General features: G+C 47.3%; 1 protein-coding gene across 5 annotated transcripts in view; it reads right to left on the reverse strand.

Moving 5' to 3' along the window:
* The window catches only part of CHERP (calcium homeostasis endoplasmic reticulum protein), a 1,035,077-nt gene that overhangs the window by 841,407 nt on the left and 172,511 nt on the right, over positions 1-21,159 (reverse strand). For all 5 annotated transcript variants that reach the window (XM_069649195.1, XM_069649194.1, XM_069649192.1 and 2 more), the window contains exon 5: positions 5,452-5,603. In XM_069649195.1, coding sequence (XP_069505296.1) covers positions 5,452-5,603 — 152 coding nt within the window. The remainder of the gene's footprint in view (positions 1-5,451; positions 5,604-21,159) is intronic.

Consider the following 21,159-nt stretch of genomic DNA (forward strand, 5'->3'; position numbering starts at 1 on the left):
CGTGGGGAGGGGATGGCCACCAGGAACGCAGTCTGCCACGATAGGAATTTTAGAGGTGCTGAATGCAGAGGCTCGAACGGGGGACCCATGAGCCTAGTCAGCACCACATTGAACTCCCACGCCGGGGTCGGAGCCTTCACCGGCGGGAACGAGCGGAAAAGTCCTTTCATGAACTCCTTAACCAGGCGATGCGACCACAGGGACGATCTCCCTGGAGTTCTGGTGTAGCGGGAAATAGCTGCCAGATGCATCTTGATAGAGGTGTGCGCCAACCCCACATTGGCCAGCGATAGCAAGTACGGCAGCACTTGAGGGGCCGTAATCCGTAGAAGGTTTATCTTCTGTGCACGCCACCAGATGCCTCTTCCACTTATGTCTGTAGCACTTAAGAGTCAGAGAAGCCCTGGCCTTGGAAAGTACCTTCTTGCAGTCCGCCAGGATCTCGTATACTCCGAACTCTAGCGCTGCAGGTTTCAGCGACAACGGGTCGTCCCTGGCGAGAAGATCTGCGTCTGCAGGAAGCTTGACTGGAGGGGACGCCGACATGTCCAGAAGGTCCGGGTACCATATCTGCCTCGCCGGTGCGACAGGGATCACCCTGCACCGGGACCATCTGAGTTGACTGATTAGTCGTAGGAGCAACGGCAACGCATAGAGGAACAGGCCGTCCCAGGGGAATGAGAATGCATCCCCCATGCTCCCCGGCTGGGGAAACCTGCTGGTGGACCTCCGGGTGTTCATCGCCGTCGCAAACCGATCGATCTGGGGATTGCCCCATCGTCGAAAACAGTAGATCCACCTGATCCTGCCAACGATCCCACTCGTGGCAAGAGCAGAGCTCCCTGCTGAGTGAGTCGGCGACAGTGTTCTTCACTCCTGCCTGATGAAAGGTTACCAGGAGCATCCTCTGGGTGACGGCCCAGTGCCACAGGTCCTGCGCTTCCTTGGAGAGAGCTGGGGATCTAGTGCCCCCTTGCTTCTGAATGTAGAACATCGTAGTGGCGTTGTCGGTGAAGACCCGCACCACCTTGCCCGTGAGAGACGGAAGGAATTACTTCACGCCCAAAACACGGCTCGAAGCTCTAGTACGTTGATGTGCAACGTTCTCTCCTCTGGGAGCCACAGGCATCTTGCGTGGAGATTTCCGGAATGTGCGCCCCATCCCTCCACGGAGGCGTCCGTCGTCACTGTCTCCTGATGCGCTGGGGGTTTGGAAGTCTGTGCCCGCCGCAAGATGCGCACGGACACCCCACCACCGAATCGCTCGACGGAATGTCTCGTTGAGGGCGATCTTGTCCTCGAGGCTTCCCGCAGCTTGCGTCCAACAGGCGTCGAGGAACGCCGGCAGCGGCCGCATCCGCAGCCTGCACAGCCGAACGAGGTAGATGCATGACGACATGCCGAGAAGGGACTTGATGGACCTCACCCTGGCAACCTTCAAGGGCAACAGCCGTTGTACCTTGCCCAGGATGGCCTTAATCCTGTCCTCCGACGGCACAGCTAGGTACGCCGCTGTGTTGAGTCTTGCTCCCAGGAACTGATCGTCCTGTGATGGCTCCAAGCAGGACTTTGCATAGTTTATCGAGAACCCCAGTTCTATGAGCAGGCAGACGGTCCTCGCTGTGTATTCGACAGCGAGTTCCATTGACTTCACTCGGATGAGCCAATCGTCCAGATAGGGGTAGACGTGGATCCCCTGCAGGCGCAACCGCGCCACCGGTGCCAGGCACTTGGTGAAGACCCTTGGGACGGACTTCAAACCAAAGGGAAGGGCCTTGAATTGGTAGTGCCGCCCTTGGATAAAGCATAGAAACTTTCGATGCCCCTTTAGAATGGGGATGTGGAAATAGGCATGCTCCAAATCCAGCTACGACAGGAAGTAGCCCTCCTCCAGCTGTCCCAGCACATGCTGAAGGGTGACCATCCAGAACTTCTGGGATTTTATGTATTTGGTGAGGCGGCGAAGATCTAGAATGGGCCGGTGTTCTTTCGGACGAGCGAGTACTGCGAGTATACTCCGGAGCCCCGGAGCCTCTTTGGGACGCGTTCTATTGCGCCCTTTTTTTTTTTTTTAAATTGCTCGCACCTGCGGTATGTGGTTTTCTTTCTGGCCACAGGTGGAAAAAGGAGACACTTCCTTTGGAACTCCAGAGTGTGTCCGTGGGCCAGGGCATCCAGCACCCAACGGTCGGTGGAGATGGACTTCCACGCGCCGACGGAGTTGGCCAGCCGGCCTCTGTCCGGGGCGCTCGGGTAGGGGTCCGATGTCACGGCTGGTTCAGTCCTGCTTCGCCGAGGCCATACCACCTTGGGCCCCTTGGCAACGGCGACTATGTCCTCTGGCCTTGCTGCGACCTCTGTAGACTTCGTGGGACAAAAAACGGGCCGCTTGACGGTATGAAGGAGAGCTGCCACCGAATCCTTTGAAGGCACCCTGTGGCTTGCCTCCGGAGGAACAAAGGGATGGCCGTCGTTGATGGAGCATGCCCAAGGCACGGGCCGTCTCGGTGTCTGCCTTGATGGGCTGCAGTGACTCATCCGCTGCCTTGCCGAACAGGTTGTCCCCGTCGAAGGGCATGTGCAGTACCATCGCCTGTACGTCTTGACGGAAGTCGGTGGCCCTGAGCCAACCACGCCGGTGAAGGCAAACGCTGTTGCCCATCTGGCGGAAGCTGGTATCGGCGAGTTCTGTGGCCACTGTGATGGCGTGGTCCGAAGCCACCTCGCCTTCTTGAAAGATTTCAAGGGCCTCCACCCTCTTGTCTGGTAGGAAGTCCAGGAGGGGGGAGATTTTAAAACCACCAGCGAGAGCAGTGGGCGCCTTAATGATAGTCGCTGCTGACTAGATGTCCCGACGTCCCATGGCGTCCATATTCTTCCCCTCGCAGTTCGGCGGGGAAGTGGAAGTTGATGCCATCGCCCCTGCCGACTTTCTTCCACCGAGTCCGGGGACGGCTGCGCTCTGAGGCACATAGGTGCAGAGTCTGGAACCCGGTACTACTTCTCGTACCGGTCCCTCTGCCGGGGCCGAGGATAGGTTCTTCAAGAGGGACAGCCCTTCGTCCCAGATGTCATCCAACAGCAGTCTTCCTATTGGCCTTTCGTCATCGATAAAGGAATCCCTCCTTCTGCTCTTCGGGGCGTAAGCTGAAAAAGTTCAGAGGCTCCAGCGATCATGTTGTGAAACAAGCCAATTTCGTCGGGAGGTGAAGCATGGGGTGGGGGCGACGGGAGGTCTGTACCGTCGTCGCCGCCGTCGTCCGTTCCAGTCGTCGCCGTCTCGTCCATCAGCAGAGGGGAAGGAGGTTAAGGATCCAAGGGTGGACCCGCCTCCGCTTTAATGGAGGGCTCCCCGACGGTCCAGGTGCCGCTGAATCGCCCGCCTTATTTCTGACCACAGGTTGTGCAGGGCTAGTAAGATGTCCTCCGACCTGTCAGTCGGTGGTGGAAGCGGATGCGACGGGAGCGTCGGCAACAGCGTGGTGTGCTCCGGTTCCTCGTCAGCTCCCTCGTCGCTCTCCACGTCCACCTCGTCGGGGTCTTTCCCATATGCCCAGACAAACCTTTTGGTTCATCAAGGACTGCCTTGAGGCCCAAAGCTCGAACTCAGAGGAAATATCTGAGTCCAGTAGGACTACTGTGTCCCTCCCACCCACTCTTTCTCGGCCCGGGTTTTCATGGGGGTCTTACCGATGGGCAGGAAAGAAGATTCCCTCCGGGTGGGCAGCGAACCTCTTGGCTTGTGGGCCGTCTCCACTGGGGCCGCCTCTGCGGTTTTCGCCAGGGACACTACCACTCCTCTCAGTCAAAGCCTTAGCCTGGTGAATCTGGGCCTTCACAACCTTAGGCGTGTCTGGGGCCTTCACAATGGGGGGAGGGTCAATGCCTCGCTCCCCCTTGACTTTCTACATCGGAGCCGACGGGCCTTCTCCAGAAGCTTACCCGGGTTGTCCGGCTTACTTTTCGTCGAGCCGGAGCATTGGCTCGTGGTTGACGGCGTTGACGATGCTACGCCCGGCCTGGCAGCCGCAGAGCCCGTACCAACGGCACACCCAGTGCCCGTGGACTCGCAGTGCTTTGCTTTATGTTGGGCCCCCGTTGATTTTCTCTTGGGATAAGTATGTTGCCAGGGCTCCCCTGCCGCCGGGCTCTTCGTCTCCAGCCAGTCAGCGAGTCGCTTGCGACGGCCCTTCATGTGCAGAACGCACAGGCCTCCTCCACGTGCGATTTGTCTGATTGCAGTCAGTAGAAGCACCGGGAGTGACCATCCTCCTTGAAGACGTTCTGTAGTCCACATCCTGGGCAGATCCTAAACAGAGGCGTTGAGTCTCCTTTGTCTTCGGCCAAGTCCATGCAGGGTAGGCCTCAAAGATCTTCTGGAATCCTCCAAGAAGTGAAATTTAATGATAATTCGGCCTTGAGGGGCGTAGAGATTTCCGAAACAGGTCCCTGTTAATCGGAAGATGAATCGGTGGAGCTTGAGGCTCAATTTGACTGAAAAAATAAGAGTAAACTCTTTGAAAAAACGCAATACGCAGTAAAAGCTTGAGAGCTAAGCACGAGGACTCCCAACACTTGAACGTGCGGTAACAATCTGAAGATGGCTACCCGAGGAGGGGCTTAGGTAGAGGGCAGTCATTGGCTGGGGGCAGTATGACCCAGAGACCAGTGATTGGTTATTAGGATAAAGACACAAACAGAAAAACTGATTTTTTTCTTTTACCGAGGATTCCCAGCCTGACAACGGGGAATATTCATGAGCATGTGAATCCAAGGATAAACAATGTCTCTTATGAAGAGCTCTGCAATGAGGCAACCTGTTATCTGGGCAGAAAAAAACAATCTGAGGGACCTAAGCGCATGAGGTATTTTGGGTACACTATACGTAACGATAGGGATAGTGTTACAGACACGCCTATGCCAACGTCCCCTTTCGGTTCCCGAAAGACAAGATGCAATACTCTGTGGTTACCACTGGATGTTGGACACAGTATGTGATTCTAAGCAGATTAACAAGCATCAGAAATATATCTATCAAGGTCTCAGTTGTGTGTATGATCACATTTTAACAGCACCTGAACTGTGGTTAATGTACCCTGCTGGAAGGGTTATTTTAAGTACCTTTGCCCCCCCTCCCTGGCCAACCTGCCTTTCCAAATCCATTATTTTCTTTTTCTTACTTGGCACCTTGAAGCAACATATTTGTTGCATATAAACCAGGTCAAAACAAAAACACAAATAAACCCTAAACGACTTGTGGGGTTAGATTATTTAATCCAACACAGTTTAATTAGGTTAGGAAATTTAAGTGGAGTTGTAGATTTGAGGACAGTGAAAACCACCTGCCAGCCTAAAAGCGTTAAAAACCCCACTCGAGACCTCAAAGCAAGTTACTTGTAAAATAAAAAGCAGTTGCAAACAATTCTATCGACAACACCACAAAATACTTACCAGTGATGCAGGACATCGTTGATCAGGTAGATTAAATGCAGCCGTAGTTCAAAATGGGCTCCTTCCGCTGTTATACGAGTGCGAAGATGCCATGCCAACACTTCACAATGTTGAGGAGACTTTGCATTATTAAACATCCAGTTTTTCCCAGCCTGAAGGAAAAGAAAGCACCACTATGGAATTAGTGCCACAGTTACTATTCAACTAATTCAGAGATGGCATATCCAACAACATTTATCAGAACAAACAGTTGAGGCCGTTAGTAAAGATCTTCATTTTGCGGCTTGCCCTTCATAGACCTCTATAGAACCCCCACTTTTTGCTTTTTCCTCACATTACATGACTTTTGGAGGCAAGTAAAGTCTTTATGTTAACTTACTCTTTGCCAATTCATTTTGGGGGGCACTGATCAGTTCCCTAAAACAATCAGTGGAGGTGGACTGTCCCCCATTATGGAATTCCTTGTTATTTTTGATCTGCACACATCAACTTACAGTAGTGGTCTTCTAACTATTGCGCTGGACCCCTGGGCTGGCGCAAAGGATGTCCATGGGGAGCACAAGTCTCTTCCAAAAGGCAGCACGGCGCATGCTTCCGATAGGAAATAAAAGCAGATATGGCATCTAAGGGGGCAGCAACAACATAGTTATTCAAGAGTGGGCTCAGCAGCAACTTTGGTACTCAAAGGGGGACTCAGCATGAAACAATTTTATTATCACTGCCTTACAGTGAGATGTGGCAGAGGAACCTTGTATCAGTTTTATTTGTTTTAAGTAACATTTCGAATATGCGCAAGATTTGTCCAAGACGTACTGGTGGCAGCAAAGACATTTCTAACATGTTTTTAATTTTCCTACATGCACCTTTGCATTTTACCTCATAATGCCATTTAGAGTACCATATACTCTTTGGCCATCTTGTCCTTTGGTGTTCTTCGTACCCAGTCAGGGCAGAATATGCCATACAAGGTAAGCCCTTTCCAGAGGAGAGTGGCAGTACGTGCTTGTGGCCAGAATGAGGGGGCTGGGACTGTCTGGTCCCAGTCCACATCCTGGTCAGATTATCTGGTGCTGGGCAGATGTGGATGCCGGAGGCGGTCCATGATTGGACAGCATCTGCCAGTTTGAATGGTGCAGATCCATAACATTGGTGGTAGATAAAAGGAGGACTCCTGTGATCATTCATTTGACCTCTTTGAAGATAAGCTTTCTGTTGTAAACCCATTGATTGCCATTGAAGCCAACCAGAATTGCCTCCAGCAAAGTCCTGGCAAAGCACTGTTTCTTTGTTCTTCTTTGTTCTTAACTCCTGAAAGCCTTCATCAGTGCTTCAACCTCTGAACCGGTAGGAACAACCAGTCCTGACCGCTGCGCCAGGATCCTGCCCTTTGGGAGTCAAAAGAAGTGTGCCCAAGACCACCTGGCAGACTGAGCAGCTCCCTCCTTGGATGCTTTGTTGATTCGGTCAACAGCCCAAGTTCAAAACTTGGGACGCCACAGACTCCGCTTGTGAAAAAAGTGGCTTCCCTCTGCAGCTCTCCAGTACGAAGAGGGGACTTGCAGGACCAGCTTCTTCAAATCTGCTACAAGGTCGCTTTCCCGCCACCTGATTGTGTCTTCATCTCAGCAGTCCACCTTCAAAGTGTCCTGGGGGGTCCCGGAAGGTCATTAACATTGTGGTGGTCTGCTTGTCGTACCCAGATCATCCATCTGTCCAGACGCAGAAACCATCTCACTAGAGCGTGGAGCCAACAAGAAGAAGGACCCAATCCCAACAGTTAAAGTGAACTATGCGCCAGCAACCACTAAGCCTCTTCCAACGGAACCGACACACACAGTAAGTTGACCCAGTAGATTTAGAAACCACAGTGGTGCTTTATGAATTATCAGACCAAAGGAGGTGAGTACATACATTTTTCTACAACCACTCCTTGCACAGTATTGATATACGTGTGCAAAGTCCTAACCCCACCTCTCGCTTGCCTGGGTGTGATGGGTGGAGTTGTAACCAAGGATCGCCCCCATCACCTTCTCCTAATGTGTTGGGATTGGGAGAGCATTTGCTTTCTCTGCTCTAGCATTCTTGGAACACTTAAACCTGCACGTTGGCTTTGCCAACACTTGTTCTGCTACTTTAAAAGCTGCCTAATCTACTACAAAGGGCCAACTTTGGAATTGTGACTCCTAGGGCACTTCTTTAATAGCGAAGAGCTTCTAAAGTGCTCAGGCATTAATAAGGCAGTGTATTAGTGTTAACATTTTCTGAATACTAATCGGTTTCTAACTCGTTCCACAACACTAACTAGTTTTTCCCTCATTTACTTTACTGAATACACTGTTCTTACTCAAATCTGATCTAATTGTCTGAAAAGTAAGGTGGTGGTGCTGGTGAATGTATATTTGTGCCCAGTGTGAATTTAGTAATTTTACTTCCCATTTATTTTTCTTAGGTAGAAATATATTTGACACGTTTAGATTCTGGATTAAAACTAGGGCATATACAGTCCCTTTGCACAAATCTGGGCAACAAAAAACAACTTTCTCAAAACTTCAAATGTATTTAAAAGACCAGAGTCAACTTCAACTAGGGCGGTCTCCAGCTTCACCAATGAAATTACTACAATGTTCTAGAAACGTCAACAAAAGTCAACAAAAGGAATGTTCCCTGCCTACATGAATCTCACTAAAGGTTCTGACACAAGCATTCATTTCTATGACCGATTATGTGACAAATATTACATACCTGTAATTGTCTTTCTGATGCTTGTATCTGCTTAGATTCACATGCTTTGCATAGACCGACATCTAGTGCTTGGTGCAGAGTATTGCATGACTTGTTTCAAAAAGGGACGACGAAAGGGCGTGTTTGTAATACTATCCCTAGTGTGATGTGCACTGTAACCATGGTCCTCGCGTCGAGGTCCTCAGATTTTTTTGTTTCTGACATGAGGGAGCATGAAGTCCATGTGAGAGTACAGAAAGGTGTAGAAAAGTGCAAGTAGTCCATGTACTGCGAAAAACCAGAGGGTGTTTCACAACCTAGTCCCCAGGAATCCCATACTCGGGTGGGCAGAGAAAGGCAATCGCTTTTAGATCCCGACCCTGGGGGTGGCAAGTGAGGGAGGATCACCTGGGTAGGGGGTCCTCGGAGTGGGGGCGAAGACATCACCATTTTTCCACAACCCATCTAACCCCTATCCCAGTTTATTTTTTGGGAAACTACAACCCCCATAATTCCTCACCACCTTGTCTTGACAAATGTACTGCACCGAGGAAGATGAGGAATGAGTTCACAAGGATTCTCTCCCCTGACTTGCATGGGCTCGGTCTCTGTAAAGAGGCCAGGCAGAGTCCGGCACATAGCTCTAACAACGTACACCTCCCACTTATTAAGACTCCCTGTGAAAATAAAAGGTAACGCGTACAGACACACTGAGTGAGGCTGGGTACGAGAAGTAACAGTTCTTCCGAGGCTGATGTGAACCAGGCTGTGGGAGTCAGAAGGCCAATGGGCTGATCAACAATTGAGAGGATCGAGAGAAAGCCCAGTAAGATTTACACGCTTTCAGGAAGCCTCGAGTGTTCGAAAAGCAGAGCCCGCGAGCAGTGGAAAGAAGCCTTCAAGGTGCCGGGAACTGGCCTGCGACCCTCCCCGGTGAACGGCGGAGTTGGGGAGGAGCAGAGTGGTTAACGGCCTTGAGCTGCGAGAAAAATTAAAGATATTCATTTAACACCACCTAATGAGTTATCGAGGGCAACAAAAGTCTGATGTTTATGGGGAAGTGACTGATTTGAAAGGAGAAGGTTGCGCATTTGGCGATAAAAAGGAGAATGAAGAGAGCCATTGTTTAAAAAAAAAAAAGGCTAGAAAGTAGTAGAGTGGTCTTGCAATAGGAAGTTACACATTCGAAAGTCTCTGAAATGTTATGAACTCTTGAAAAATTTTACAAAACGGAGATCAAAGGAAATAAAGTTAAATAGGAAAATGAAATATGTGAATTGTGAAACATGCCACGAGGGCAAAAGTAAAATAAGAACTACAAGTACCAATAAGCTTTGATGGGAAAAAAATACTAAGAGGTATTGGTGTTAGACATGATCTTTTGAACAGGTCAAGAGGGCAGACTAAAGAGAGCAGGATTTATAAGTACAAAGAAGTATTGTTGTCACAAGAGGAGTATGGATTGTGAATTGAAGGAATATTGAAAGAGGTTGCAGTGGTCATACAGAGGTCTATGTAAATTCCTTGCAGTTTTGAAAGTCTTCAAAAGTGAAATATCTTAGATGAAACGTGGGGAAGGGAACCCCCACGAAGAACAAGACGGGCTAGAGCCCGGCACAGGGAAGCCTGTTCAGAACTGAGAAATTGAGAGCATATGAACTGAGTATTGACGACAAGGCACGTGAAGTCCAAGGAAGTGAACTACCAGAAATTGAAAGTCTAAGATTGAACTGTACCAGTAAGCCAAAGTGTGCAAGACTGAGAACTGTGCCATCCACCTATTCTTTGTTTATTGGGACTCTAGATCCTGTGGGGTTCAACCTGGGGAAAGGAGTTGGTGCTGTAGCCATTCTGACATTTCTTTTTGACACACTATTTCCCTTTTTGTATTCCCTTAACACATTTATTATCTTACAAAGGAGGGCAAAGTTAGGTATTCTTAGTATAGGCCTTTTTCTTTTGGACCAGACCGACTTGCATGCATTTGTTATTGTTGAATGGCCGAGATTATTCCCCTTTTTAGAATTAGGGCCAGTTAGGAATTCAACCATCCCAAGCAAATTCGTAAATAAGGTTTTTGAAACACGTATCCATTGCGTCTGAGTCTACTGCTCGATACCTTCAACTCTGTTAGATAAAACTTAATTTTCTGGGCATAATTCTCCCCGCTTTGAGCCCCCCAGCACTTTTGCTGGAATATTGGATTTTCTTTATCAGTTTTCTTGAGTGAGTGGTAACCTTTCCCCACACTCACGCAGGCTTTTACTCTATCTCGGGGTATCTTTTTCATTCCTTTTGGTTGGATCTTTATGGAGACATGCTTTCCTACAACTTTTAAGGGACCTGCAATTAATTATTGCAGCACACAACACTTTCTGCCCATCTTCCCTCACATCTAATAAGGGAAGAGCCCTTAGATGCAGTAGACAGAACTTTGGAGACTTTATCAGTGAATATTCTGGATAAAGATGTGGAGAGTGAACTGGCTAGTCCTAAAGTGTTATCACAAGCAATCCAGCCAGATATGGGGTATCCGAATCATGCTCAGGCGTAGGAGAGGACTCATTCTGAGTGTACTTCCTAACCCTAGGAATCCAGGGAAAGGTAAAGGTCAGACCCTAGGAGTCTGCCGGAAATGGGAAGAAAAGGAAAAATGAAAGAAATAAAGAGCTGAGGAGGAGACTCCTCGGCTGGGAAAAGGTCCCTGAAAAAAAAAGCAACTGGAGGTAAATTAGGCATGAATGAAGACCATGCATTAAAAGGTAATCTAATTGGCGACTTAACTCCAACCTCTACACAGTTGGGAAATTAGGGGAAAATCGGTCATTGATTATATAATCCTTTCCAGAGCTCTTTTTGTCTGTAGCTCTGGGATGTAAGCGACCCACCCAGAGAAGTGACCATAACATGCTAACCCTGAGAATGTTAGACGAAATATATCTGAATGAAGGGGCGCATTAAATGGATCTTTTGGTGAATATGAACGGAAATCGTGTGGTTAAGTTTAAAGGAGATGGTTAAAAGTTAAATATGAATTTAAAAGGATCAATTAGGGCAAAATCAAAAAGGGACAATTAACGGAAATGTGCTAACCAGAAAAATGCAAACTTCTATGGGAGTTAAATAAGCCAGAAAGGAGTGAGATAAAGACAATTCACAGTCATAAATATCAGCTTGATCAATCGACTTGGATTCGGAAGAGGAAACTAAGAAAAAGACTACAATTTATGAGTAATGAAATCTCAAGACAGGGTCGTTTTCTTAAGGGAAAAAAAAAATCCTGTGTATGGAATATTGTAATTGGAATAGAGCCAATTGATATGCCATGCATTACTTACCGTAATAGCATTTCTGATGGTTGTATCTGCTTAGATTCACATGCTGTGCATATAGTCCGACGACATCTAGTGGTAACTGCAGAGTATTGCATCTTGTCTTTCGAGGATCAAAAGGGGACATGGGAGTGCCTGTAACACTATCCCCAACGTAATGTGTAGTGTACCCCAAATCCCCAATTTTGACTTTAAGGTGAACTTACGTTAGAAACCTTAATTACAAAGAACACCTCATTTCTGGTCCTTAGTGAATGGCAGTATGATCTACCATCCAAACTAACCCTGTCTCAGAGTATTTATTGAGTGTTCACTTTGAATCTGTGTTTGGGAAGATTGTATGTGACGTTGAAACTGTTCACTTGGACACCGCCTGGTCTCTGTGCGTTTCAGGGCAGGTTGCGCGTAAGCTTATCAAATCATCCAGCTCAAGAGGTGCTGGCCCAAATGGGCTATCAAATTCAATTTTGAAAGCCGATGTTGACTCCTGGTCTACGATAACTGTTCCATCTCTTCAAAAACAATTTTGAGGAGGCAGTGTCCTGCAAGTTTGAAAACTGCAGTTATCCCAATTTACAAGTGCAATTGAGCGGATCCCAGAAACTACCGCCCGATCGCCCTTCTTGATGTGGACAGCAAGATATCTGCAGGTGTGGTGCTTTGGGAACTTGAAGGCTGGGAAGAGAGCAGGTGCATTCTGGATAGGGCACAGACTGGATTTCAGCGAGGTATGTCTACAGCCCTTAATGGGCAGGTAGTGAATGCACTTATGGATACTGCATGACAGGCAGAGTTCCCCCCTGCATATTGCTTGTGGCATATGTTGAGGGCCTGGGGTATTCCCTCAGGATTACTTGCAATACTTGTCTACTTGCATAAAAATACCAAGATCCAAGTGCGATTAAACAGTCAGGGAGATCTCTCACGACCCATCATCACAGAGAGGGGAGTGAGGCAAGGCTGTATTCTTACCCCTCTTCTTGTTCTCCTCCATTTGTCCGACTTAAGGGATACATGAGTTAAATATGCTTTAGCAAGCCCAAAAATTGGTGGGCGTTAAGCTGTGAGGGGGGGGGGGGCAACGCACGGGCAGGGCGAGTTTCGGACAAGATTTCTCTTAACAGTACTGTTCTCTCCCTTTTTATGGCTCCCCAAACTTTTTGCTTTTGTTTTTGAATCTGACCTGCCTTTTTGTTGTGCTACACTGGCTTTTGTAATGTGTCATGGGGAAACTGACATGTCTATCAGGCTGTCAGTACTGGGAAACACTGTTTCCCTTGGCCTTGTTAGATTATCACTTTTGGTAACTTTATCTTTGTACAATGCATCTTACAATGGAGTACAATGGGGTACACTTTGTTTTACCCTAGACTAAAACTCAGAGGATATCTGGTTACTTTAGGTGTGCCGAAGGGACACGCTGGTGGCACAAGCTAAGTTTTGCTATTTTTTAGTGCATTTTACTTTACTGAGTTTACTGTGTTTGGCTGCCTACTGTGGCCAGTGTCCAAACATAGCCGTGTCACAAGGTTTTTCCCTTCGCCATCTTGTCACTAACCCTTCTTCCTGGCCTATGAGCACAGGAAAATCTTTATATGGACTTCCAGTGCACAGGGAAAGCAGAGAATATTCATGGGCTACTGCAGGGCCATGTGTGCATTTGCTGCCAGTAAGTGGGTTGGGACTGTCTGGTCCCAATCCACAAACTGTTTTCAGTGTGTTTGAATGGTATGCCTGAGTTGTGCCATCATTGGTTCTGAATGGACCACTGCTGGTGTGCCCGTGTGTGGAGCAGATCTTTGATTGGCTATTGGGAGTTTCGGTTCTTACCTGCTTTTTGAGGGACCCTGCACCCATTATTCAGTGATCCTGGAAGAAAGTGAAGAAGCCAAGAATCCTGTCCAGCTGCAAGACGTGTAAGGAGACTGTGGACCTTTTGGAAGAAGGCCTGGCAACCAGCTTCTGCGCCTGTCTTGGAGCCCTGTTTTGTCAAGGGATCTTCAGCAGTCCCTTGGAGTGGAGGGAACATACATTCTCAACATCAACTCAGTCTCGAAAAGAAGAGCCTTCGGATGTGCCCCTGGATCACCCAATGGCTGACCCGATCAGAGTTGGGCTACCGTGCTGCAGATGTTGCCATTCCGCGTTGAGGCCTGGAACTTGGGGGTTCTACACTGAGGGGTGGGAGACCAGGACGGGCGCTGGGGAGTCACCTTGAGCATAAGCAACGTTTCTGTTGTAGCCGGGAGGTATATAAATGAGTAAGCAGCTACGGGTAAGAGGTGTAGAGGAGAAATGTCACTAAGAGGGATTTGCAGTCTGTGTTGCAGGATTGTTCCTCAGTGTGAGATGGTGAGGTGCAATTTGTGGAGCATGGCAATCCTGCCTGTTCTGCTGGTTCTGTTGTGGGCGATTAGTGTGTAGTCTGGTTGGAATGCCTCATGTGCTATGGGTCGGAAGTGATCAGAAAACCAGGTTTCTGTGATGGAGGATGTCTGGGTTTTCAGATGAAATAAAGTCATGTGTCGGTTTTTGGAGCGTGATCTGGCGTTAATTTGGATGCATGACATGTGGTTGGCCTCTGGAGAGGGGGAGCGGAGGAGGGCTTGTATGGGTGGTGAGGGAGGGCAGGTGAAGGGGGATCTCCTGTTGGCGTCCCAGAGGAGGGGGCAGTGTGAATAATGGGGAGGTTGGTGAGAGCGTGATTGGGGCGGCGAGTGGGGAAGGTAGAAACAGGGTGGTTGTTAGGACAAGATGAGGTATCAATCTACATATTCATCTCTATATGTCTCTGGAAACAATCCATTAGAAGAACAAGTTACCCCCTAGTAACATTCTTTCAACTGGATGTTCCTCCCATGTATTCCTCATCTTTGATAGACTCCCAAAGCAGTGTTAGTTTTGGTGAGTTTTGGTGAATGGATTAAGAATTTTGTCATTGATGGTTTCCCTGAACAGAATGGAGGACAGCTTTTTTTAAAGCCTCCATCCTGACTTGGCAGTAATGCATAGTGAAAGTATTGTAGGCCACGTAACTGCCTCACAAATATTTTTAATAGGAACACCTCTTTGCAGAGCAGAAGAAGTAGCCATGCCCCTAGCATAATCCATCTGGCTAAGGTCTGCTTTGTTACAGCCTGACCCAGTCTATTACCTGTATTGACCTATGAATAGCTGGTCATCCAGACAAAGTTTTTTTGGAAAAGGCCCCAAGCCAACATGGAAGTGCTCAGCCTAAGTTTTGATTGGCTGGTGATTGTTTATAGGAAGGACAGTGAACATTCTAAACTGCCTTTCATCGTCGAAGCCCAGCTAAGAGTTCGTGTGAAAAGCTGCTCCTGCTTAACTTGATCAGGGGTTTCAAGTTTCAAGCGGTCGAGCGGCTTCTTAGAGTAATAAACTGGAAAAGAGTTTGGATTTCGTTTTGGACACAGGACAGGAGTGAGAAGATTCCATCATCAGTGAGAAGAACTTTTATAAGACTCATTCATGAGATAAGTGCTTTCTAATAATTTTTAAGTGGAAGGAAACTTAAATACAGAACTATCTTAGTACTATGTAATTTTTGTAAAAGGTTAATTTAATTGAAAAGGTTCATGAGCAAGTTCATCGTATCCACGCAAAACTGTAATGCGTGTGCATGCTTTCATAAGCTACATGACTTTTCAGAGCTAGCGCGTGTTTGAGCAGTTAAAGCAACCACGCGAGCGCAAGAATCCTGCTACGTGAATCAACGGCGCATGTGCGTGTGTTTGCTACGGGAATTAATCGCGCGTGTGCGAGAACTTTGCTACTGGATCTATAGCGCGTGTGCGTGTTTTCTGCTACGTGGAACTAAAGCGCGTGTGTATGTTTTCGCTACATGGAATTTTAGCGCGCAAGCGTGAATTTTACTACGTGAATTCCCTCCGCAAGTTTCAAGCTCTACATCTTTAAGAGACTAATCTTAGCATACAAAAAACTTTACTAGATTGGATTTCGTTGGAACTTCCTTACTTCATCTTGAACTTAAAAAGTTTGTAAAAGTTAAAAGAAGATTAAGAAGTTACAGGGAAAGACTTAATGCATTCAAGGACATATCTAAGAAGGCTGAATGATCCTAAGTTTTCCTGGCAACTAGTAAGGAAGTCTTATCTACTAAATAACTTCTCAGGGCATTTTCAGGAGAAGTATCAGGTATGTTTTTTTTAACTATTTAGTAAAGGATATAGTTTATAAGGTCTGCGACTCAATGAGTAATTGTGGTGCTGTATATGGTTTTGTCTCAACTACAGGTGAGGAACCTGCTAGTCAATAGCATCCAGTCTGGTTTTTGTTATTTTATCCACTTTTCCCCCTTTGCCCTAGAAGTGGTTAACTGAGCTGAAAAACAATTTGAAGCTCCGAGTGCTACATTTTAGGTGGATTGTCCGGGGGTTCAGCAGCTTCCGCAGACGCAAGATCAGAATCTCAGCCTGACACTCACTCACTCACTCTACGGGCTGAAGTTAGAGCTACCAACAAGATGGTCTTGAAAGTTGGTCACCTTAAGGGACATGAATGGAGTGGTTCAAATGGTGCACACAAGAAATTTTAACACCAGATTAAGATCCCAAACTGGTACCTGAAAGGGAGAGTGAGGAAACACATTAGTGAGTCCCTTCAGAAATTGTATCACCAAAAGGTATGAAGTTTCCTCAGGCAAGCGCTTCAAGATGAATAGCAACGCCAGATAACCATTAATGGTCCCAACCTGAAGCCCCAGACTGGCCAAGTACAGCAGAAAAGATAACACCTCTTGTGTTTTGCAAAGGGTCCACATTATTGTCCCTGCACCAGCTGCAGAACGTATTACAATGATAGCGGTACAAACACTTAGTTGCTGGTCTTCTGGAAGAAAGCGCAACCTCCATTACGTCATCCGGAACGTCCCAATCCTTGTACCTAAGCCTCTCAGAAGCCATGTGCGAAGGCTGAGTGTCTTGACCTCTGGATGGAAAACGCGACCCTTTTTTCGCGAGAAAAGGTCCTCTCTTTGCAGTAGACGTATTGGAGGGCAGATGGACATGTCCAGAAGGTGAGAGTACCACGTCTTCATGGCCCAATCCAGGGCAATTAGGATTATGTATTTCCCGAACTCTCTCAACCTCCTGATCATGGACAGAATGACGGGGACTGGAGGAAATGCATACTAGATTGGAAAATCCCAGTCCACCACAAACGCATCTCCTAAAGCTCCTCTTGGGGCGAAAATCCCTGGAGCAGTACAGTTCGCACTTCCAGTTGACACTGGTCATGAATATATCCACTTGAGGGGTTCTTCAAAGGGTAGAGATCTCTCAAAGGACTTCCTGAGCTAGTTCCCACTTGTGGGAAACTGCTCTACCTGCTCAGAGCATTCGCCGACATGTTCACTTCTCCGGCTAGGTGTACTGCAGACAGATTCCTTCTTGTATAGCCCAGAACCAGAGCTGCCTTGCCTATCTGCACCGTGGTAGTGAACATACACCTCTCTTGTTGAGGTAGTACATGGCCACTGTGTTGTCCGTCATTATCAGGACATTCTTTCGGTGTTCAGCAGGCAGAAAAGCGTTCAGCGCAAGTCAAATTGCTCTCCGCTCCAAAAGATTGATGTGTAGTTTGGACTCCGATGGAGACCAACGAATGCGGATTGTCAGATCGTTGGCGTGGGCTCCCCACACCGTGGGTGAGGCATCCGTCACTACTGTCATCTTTGCCCATGGTTGCCAAAACGTTTCTCCCCTCCCTCCTCACACACCCACCTCAGGAAATCCTGTGCGACCCTGCTTGGAACCTGAAGTAGGTCCAACATGTTGCCCGAGAATGGAGACCATTTTGTCCCGATAGCCCGTTGAAGGGATCGTATTCTATGGTGAGCCTCCGACACCAGAAAAATTCAGGATGCCGTAAGCCGAGCAAGTCGAAGGCCGGGAGACGCTAGGCACTCTGAACTTTGAGACCATCTGCAGAATGTCACCATCTGCAATGTCTTGAGCCCTCACCTCGGTTGGCAAACTCTTACCCAAGCATGTATCCAGTACATCCCCGATGAACTGAAGCTTTTGAGATGGTGTCATATGGGACATCTTGGAACTGAGGGCTAAGCCCAGTCATTGAAGAGAGTGGCAGGGGACGTTGAGATGATTCAGAACTTGTTCGGGAGAACGTACCCTGATCAGCCAATCATCCAGGTAGGAGTAGACCCCTCTCCTGAGACTTGCTGCCACCAACGCCATAAGTTAGGTGAAAACACTCAGGCGGAGGTCAGCCCGAATGGCAGAAATGGAAACTGATAATGAGAACCGCCAACGGCGTACCCTCAGGTACTCTGTGCTTCAGATGGATTGGCACATGACATGCATCCTGAAGGTCCAATGACACCCTCCAATCCTGGAGTTGGAGGGCCTGAAGGATCTGATAAAATGTGACCAACTTCAACGTGTCCTTCCTGAGGAACTTGTTCAAGTATCTCAAGTCCAAGATGGGTCTCAGTCCTCCACCCTTCTTTGGGATTGGGAAATATGGAGAATACCATCCTTTGTTCCTCCCCATTACAGGAACTGGCTCTGTAGCACCTTTTTCTAGCAGGGTAAAAATTTCCTGCACAAGGAACAGATCTGAGGTCTCTGAATGAAGGGGAGGGAGTAACCTTGGGCTATGGTTTTTAATGCCCAAGCATCCAAAGTCATGTCTCACCATTATTTCAGATGCTCTGACAGTCTGCCTCCAACTGGGGTGTCGTGACTCAAGACCTCAGAGATTTTGAGACGGCTGAAGCAGTGGCTGTTGGTAATGATGCTGCTGCTTGAGCCATCACGAGGGAATTTTCTTTGGGTTCTTTGACCAGCCATTCCTCTCGCTCTTCCAAATGAGGAGTAGTAATGAAAGGATCTGCCCCTCCAAGATGGTCCACTGGGGTGAACAGGCTGAGGCTGCCTAATAGCAGCACCCAAAGATTTGTCTGCCGCCTTGAAGGTCGGCAGCTTCAATGCTTTAGTCAGCCTTGCTGCCAAAAAGAGAAGACCCTGCCAAAATGCATGTTAACGAGTCTAAATTGCAGTCTGGTGCAAATCCAGATTTCCTTAACCATGCAAATCTGTGAATTATGGTACTTGCCGCCATGGCTCTGCTGATACTGTCAGCAGAATCCAGACCCGACTGAAGAGACTCGCACATGGCTTCCTTGCCATCCTTAACAATAGCCAAGAAACCGTCTCTTTCCTCCCCTTTGGGAATATGCTCAGCCACCATAGAAATGCAGACCCACAGTGTGTACGAAATATTTGTCAAGGCACATCTGGAATTAGCTGATTTAAGAGCCATGCTCCCAGCAGACAATACATTTGACCAGGCATCTACCCTTTTATCATCCCTATCCGGTAGAATGGTCGGATAAACTGCCCGTTTCAGGGTAGCGGTTGCTCTCTGTACCACCAGACTTTCTGGGGTAGGGTGTTGCGATAAGCAGCTTGGGTCACTACATGATGGGCAGTATTTCCTTGTCCGGATCTTATTTACTGGTGGCCTTGACTCCAGTGTTTCACAATTGGTACTTACCCTCTTCTGACGAGCAATGTGAAAAAGGTAAAATGGGATCGTTTTGAGGACCTTTATTTAGGATATTTGTAATAACCTCCTGTTGAAACGGCAGGTCAGGTCTGCTCCATCCCAGGTAATCCACTACCCTGGTCATCAAATGCCTGCAAGAGGCAACTGCATGCTCACCTGACTCAGGTTTTCCAAATTACAGGTCCGGTGAAGTGTCCACTCCACTGGCTGGCTGGATTCCTCTGATATGAAACTCAGGGGCATTTGGAGTGCCATACCGTAAACCAAAGGGTGCATCATTATCATGAATATATGTCATGCATATCATGAATATTCATCACACATGAATATCTGAACCCTTTGTATGCTTTATTATGCCATGCCACTTATTTATGTACTGTCAATGTAATGTCTATGTTAAAAGTGTAAAATTCTTTGTAACCCATATTATCTGTATACATGCTATCCAACTCTGTACCCAAGAAAATGTGCCCAGATATCTTCAGGCTCGGTGTGCTATATAAGCAAATAAAACAGACAAATATGGCCCATTGTCGTCATAAATAAGAGGTCAAAGATTTAAAGACATGCTTTCTTGGTAAAAGAGTGACTTTTTCTCTGGTAAAGGCATCGAAGGATTTGAAATGATCGAGCCCGATTCAATGTCTTCAATGAAGACGTTTGACTTCAATGGCACTGGAGGCTTTGATGGCATCACTGGCATTGATGGGCCTACTGGCGTCGACGACAGCGACTTGTCTTTTAAATGATGCCTCGATTTCTCATAGTGTCGAGGCCCGACGGCCCTCGATGGGGATCTGGCCTACGTCCCGGGCTAGAGGGCACTCAGGATTTGGCTCGAGACATTTCCTTACCCGCTTCAGAAGGACCGGTAGAAACATGCCCTGCCTGCTTCAAGGGATTCTGGCTCGCTAATATCTTAAGCATTTCTTGTCTGAATTCTTCCCATTCGGCAGGAGTGCAGCACTTAGTGGGACAGGATATCGCTCTCTCAGGAGAGGAGTCAGACGTGGAAGTAGGCGATTTATGGAGCCTCGACGATGACGAGGAGTGGTGGGAGCCACTCTTTAACCTGGACCTTTTTGCCTTCTTTCTTCAAGGAGAGTCCCCTCTCACTTCGTTAGGTTTCTTTGACAGGAATTTCTTTGGGACTCTACCTACGGCTAATTTCCCCTTACGCTCCTTCAGAGCTTTTCCAGTCATCGATTGACACTTTGAACAGGCCAAGGTCTTGTGCTCCACACCGAGACACCGAAAGCATACTCAATACGAATTGGTCAGCGACATCTTGGCATCACAGTCTTGACACTTTTTAAACCCAGTATTCGGGGTGGTCGGTGTCGAAGACAAAGACATTTTCAGATATTTCGAGGAAATTCTGAAGCGCACTGAGGTTCTCGAAGCGTAAGCTTACTCGGAAGACATCGAGCCAACTGCATCGACGCACAGCGCTCTCTGCAGAAAAACAATTCAGAAGCAGCTGGATATTGGAGATATCAAAGATGAGGAATATGTGGGAGGGCAATAATAATAACAATCCATTTGAAATAATTTTTTAGAACAGTACCATCATAATAAGAACACAACATAAAACCAATACAATACTACGTGTAAGTAAACCACAGTGTAAAAGACTAATGGTATGGCAGTATGCAATTAGAGGTAAATAAACCACTGTTATAGTCAACTTTGGGGGTTATTCAGTTCCAGGAATAACATGGAGCTACTCAACCAACACAAGCAGGTAAACCATTTACATAGCCTTCAATTACTTTTTTAGAAGATTGGAAACAATCCAGGAAGTAATAGCTTTGAAATACTTTGAACATATGGAATTCAAAGTTAAGTAATAACTTGGTAGTAAAACTATGTATCCTATTCTGTTTCAGCAATAATACAGTAGGAGTACCATATGTAGCAAGTGAATACAATATTTGTTAGTTACTTTTCAGAATATTCACACAATTCAAAAAGGTAATCAATAACTTTAGAAATGCTTTCTTGGTAAAAGAGTGACTTTTTCTCTGGTAAAGGCATCGAAGGATTTGAAATGATCGAGCCCGATTCGATGTCTTCAATGAAGACG

Source organism: Ambystoma mexicanum, chromosome 1p (assembly GCF_040938575.1).
Source record: "Ambystoma mexicanum isolate Mex_15411 chromosome 1p, UKY_AmexF1_1, whole genome shotgun sequence".
NCBI classification, from domain to species: Eukaryota; Metazoa; Chordata; class Amphibia; order Caudata; family Ambystomatidae; genus Ambystoma; species Ambystoma mexicanum.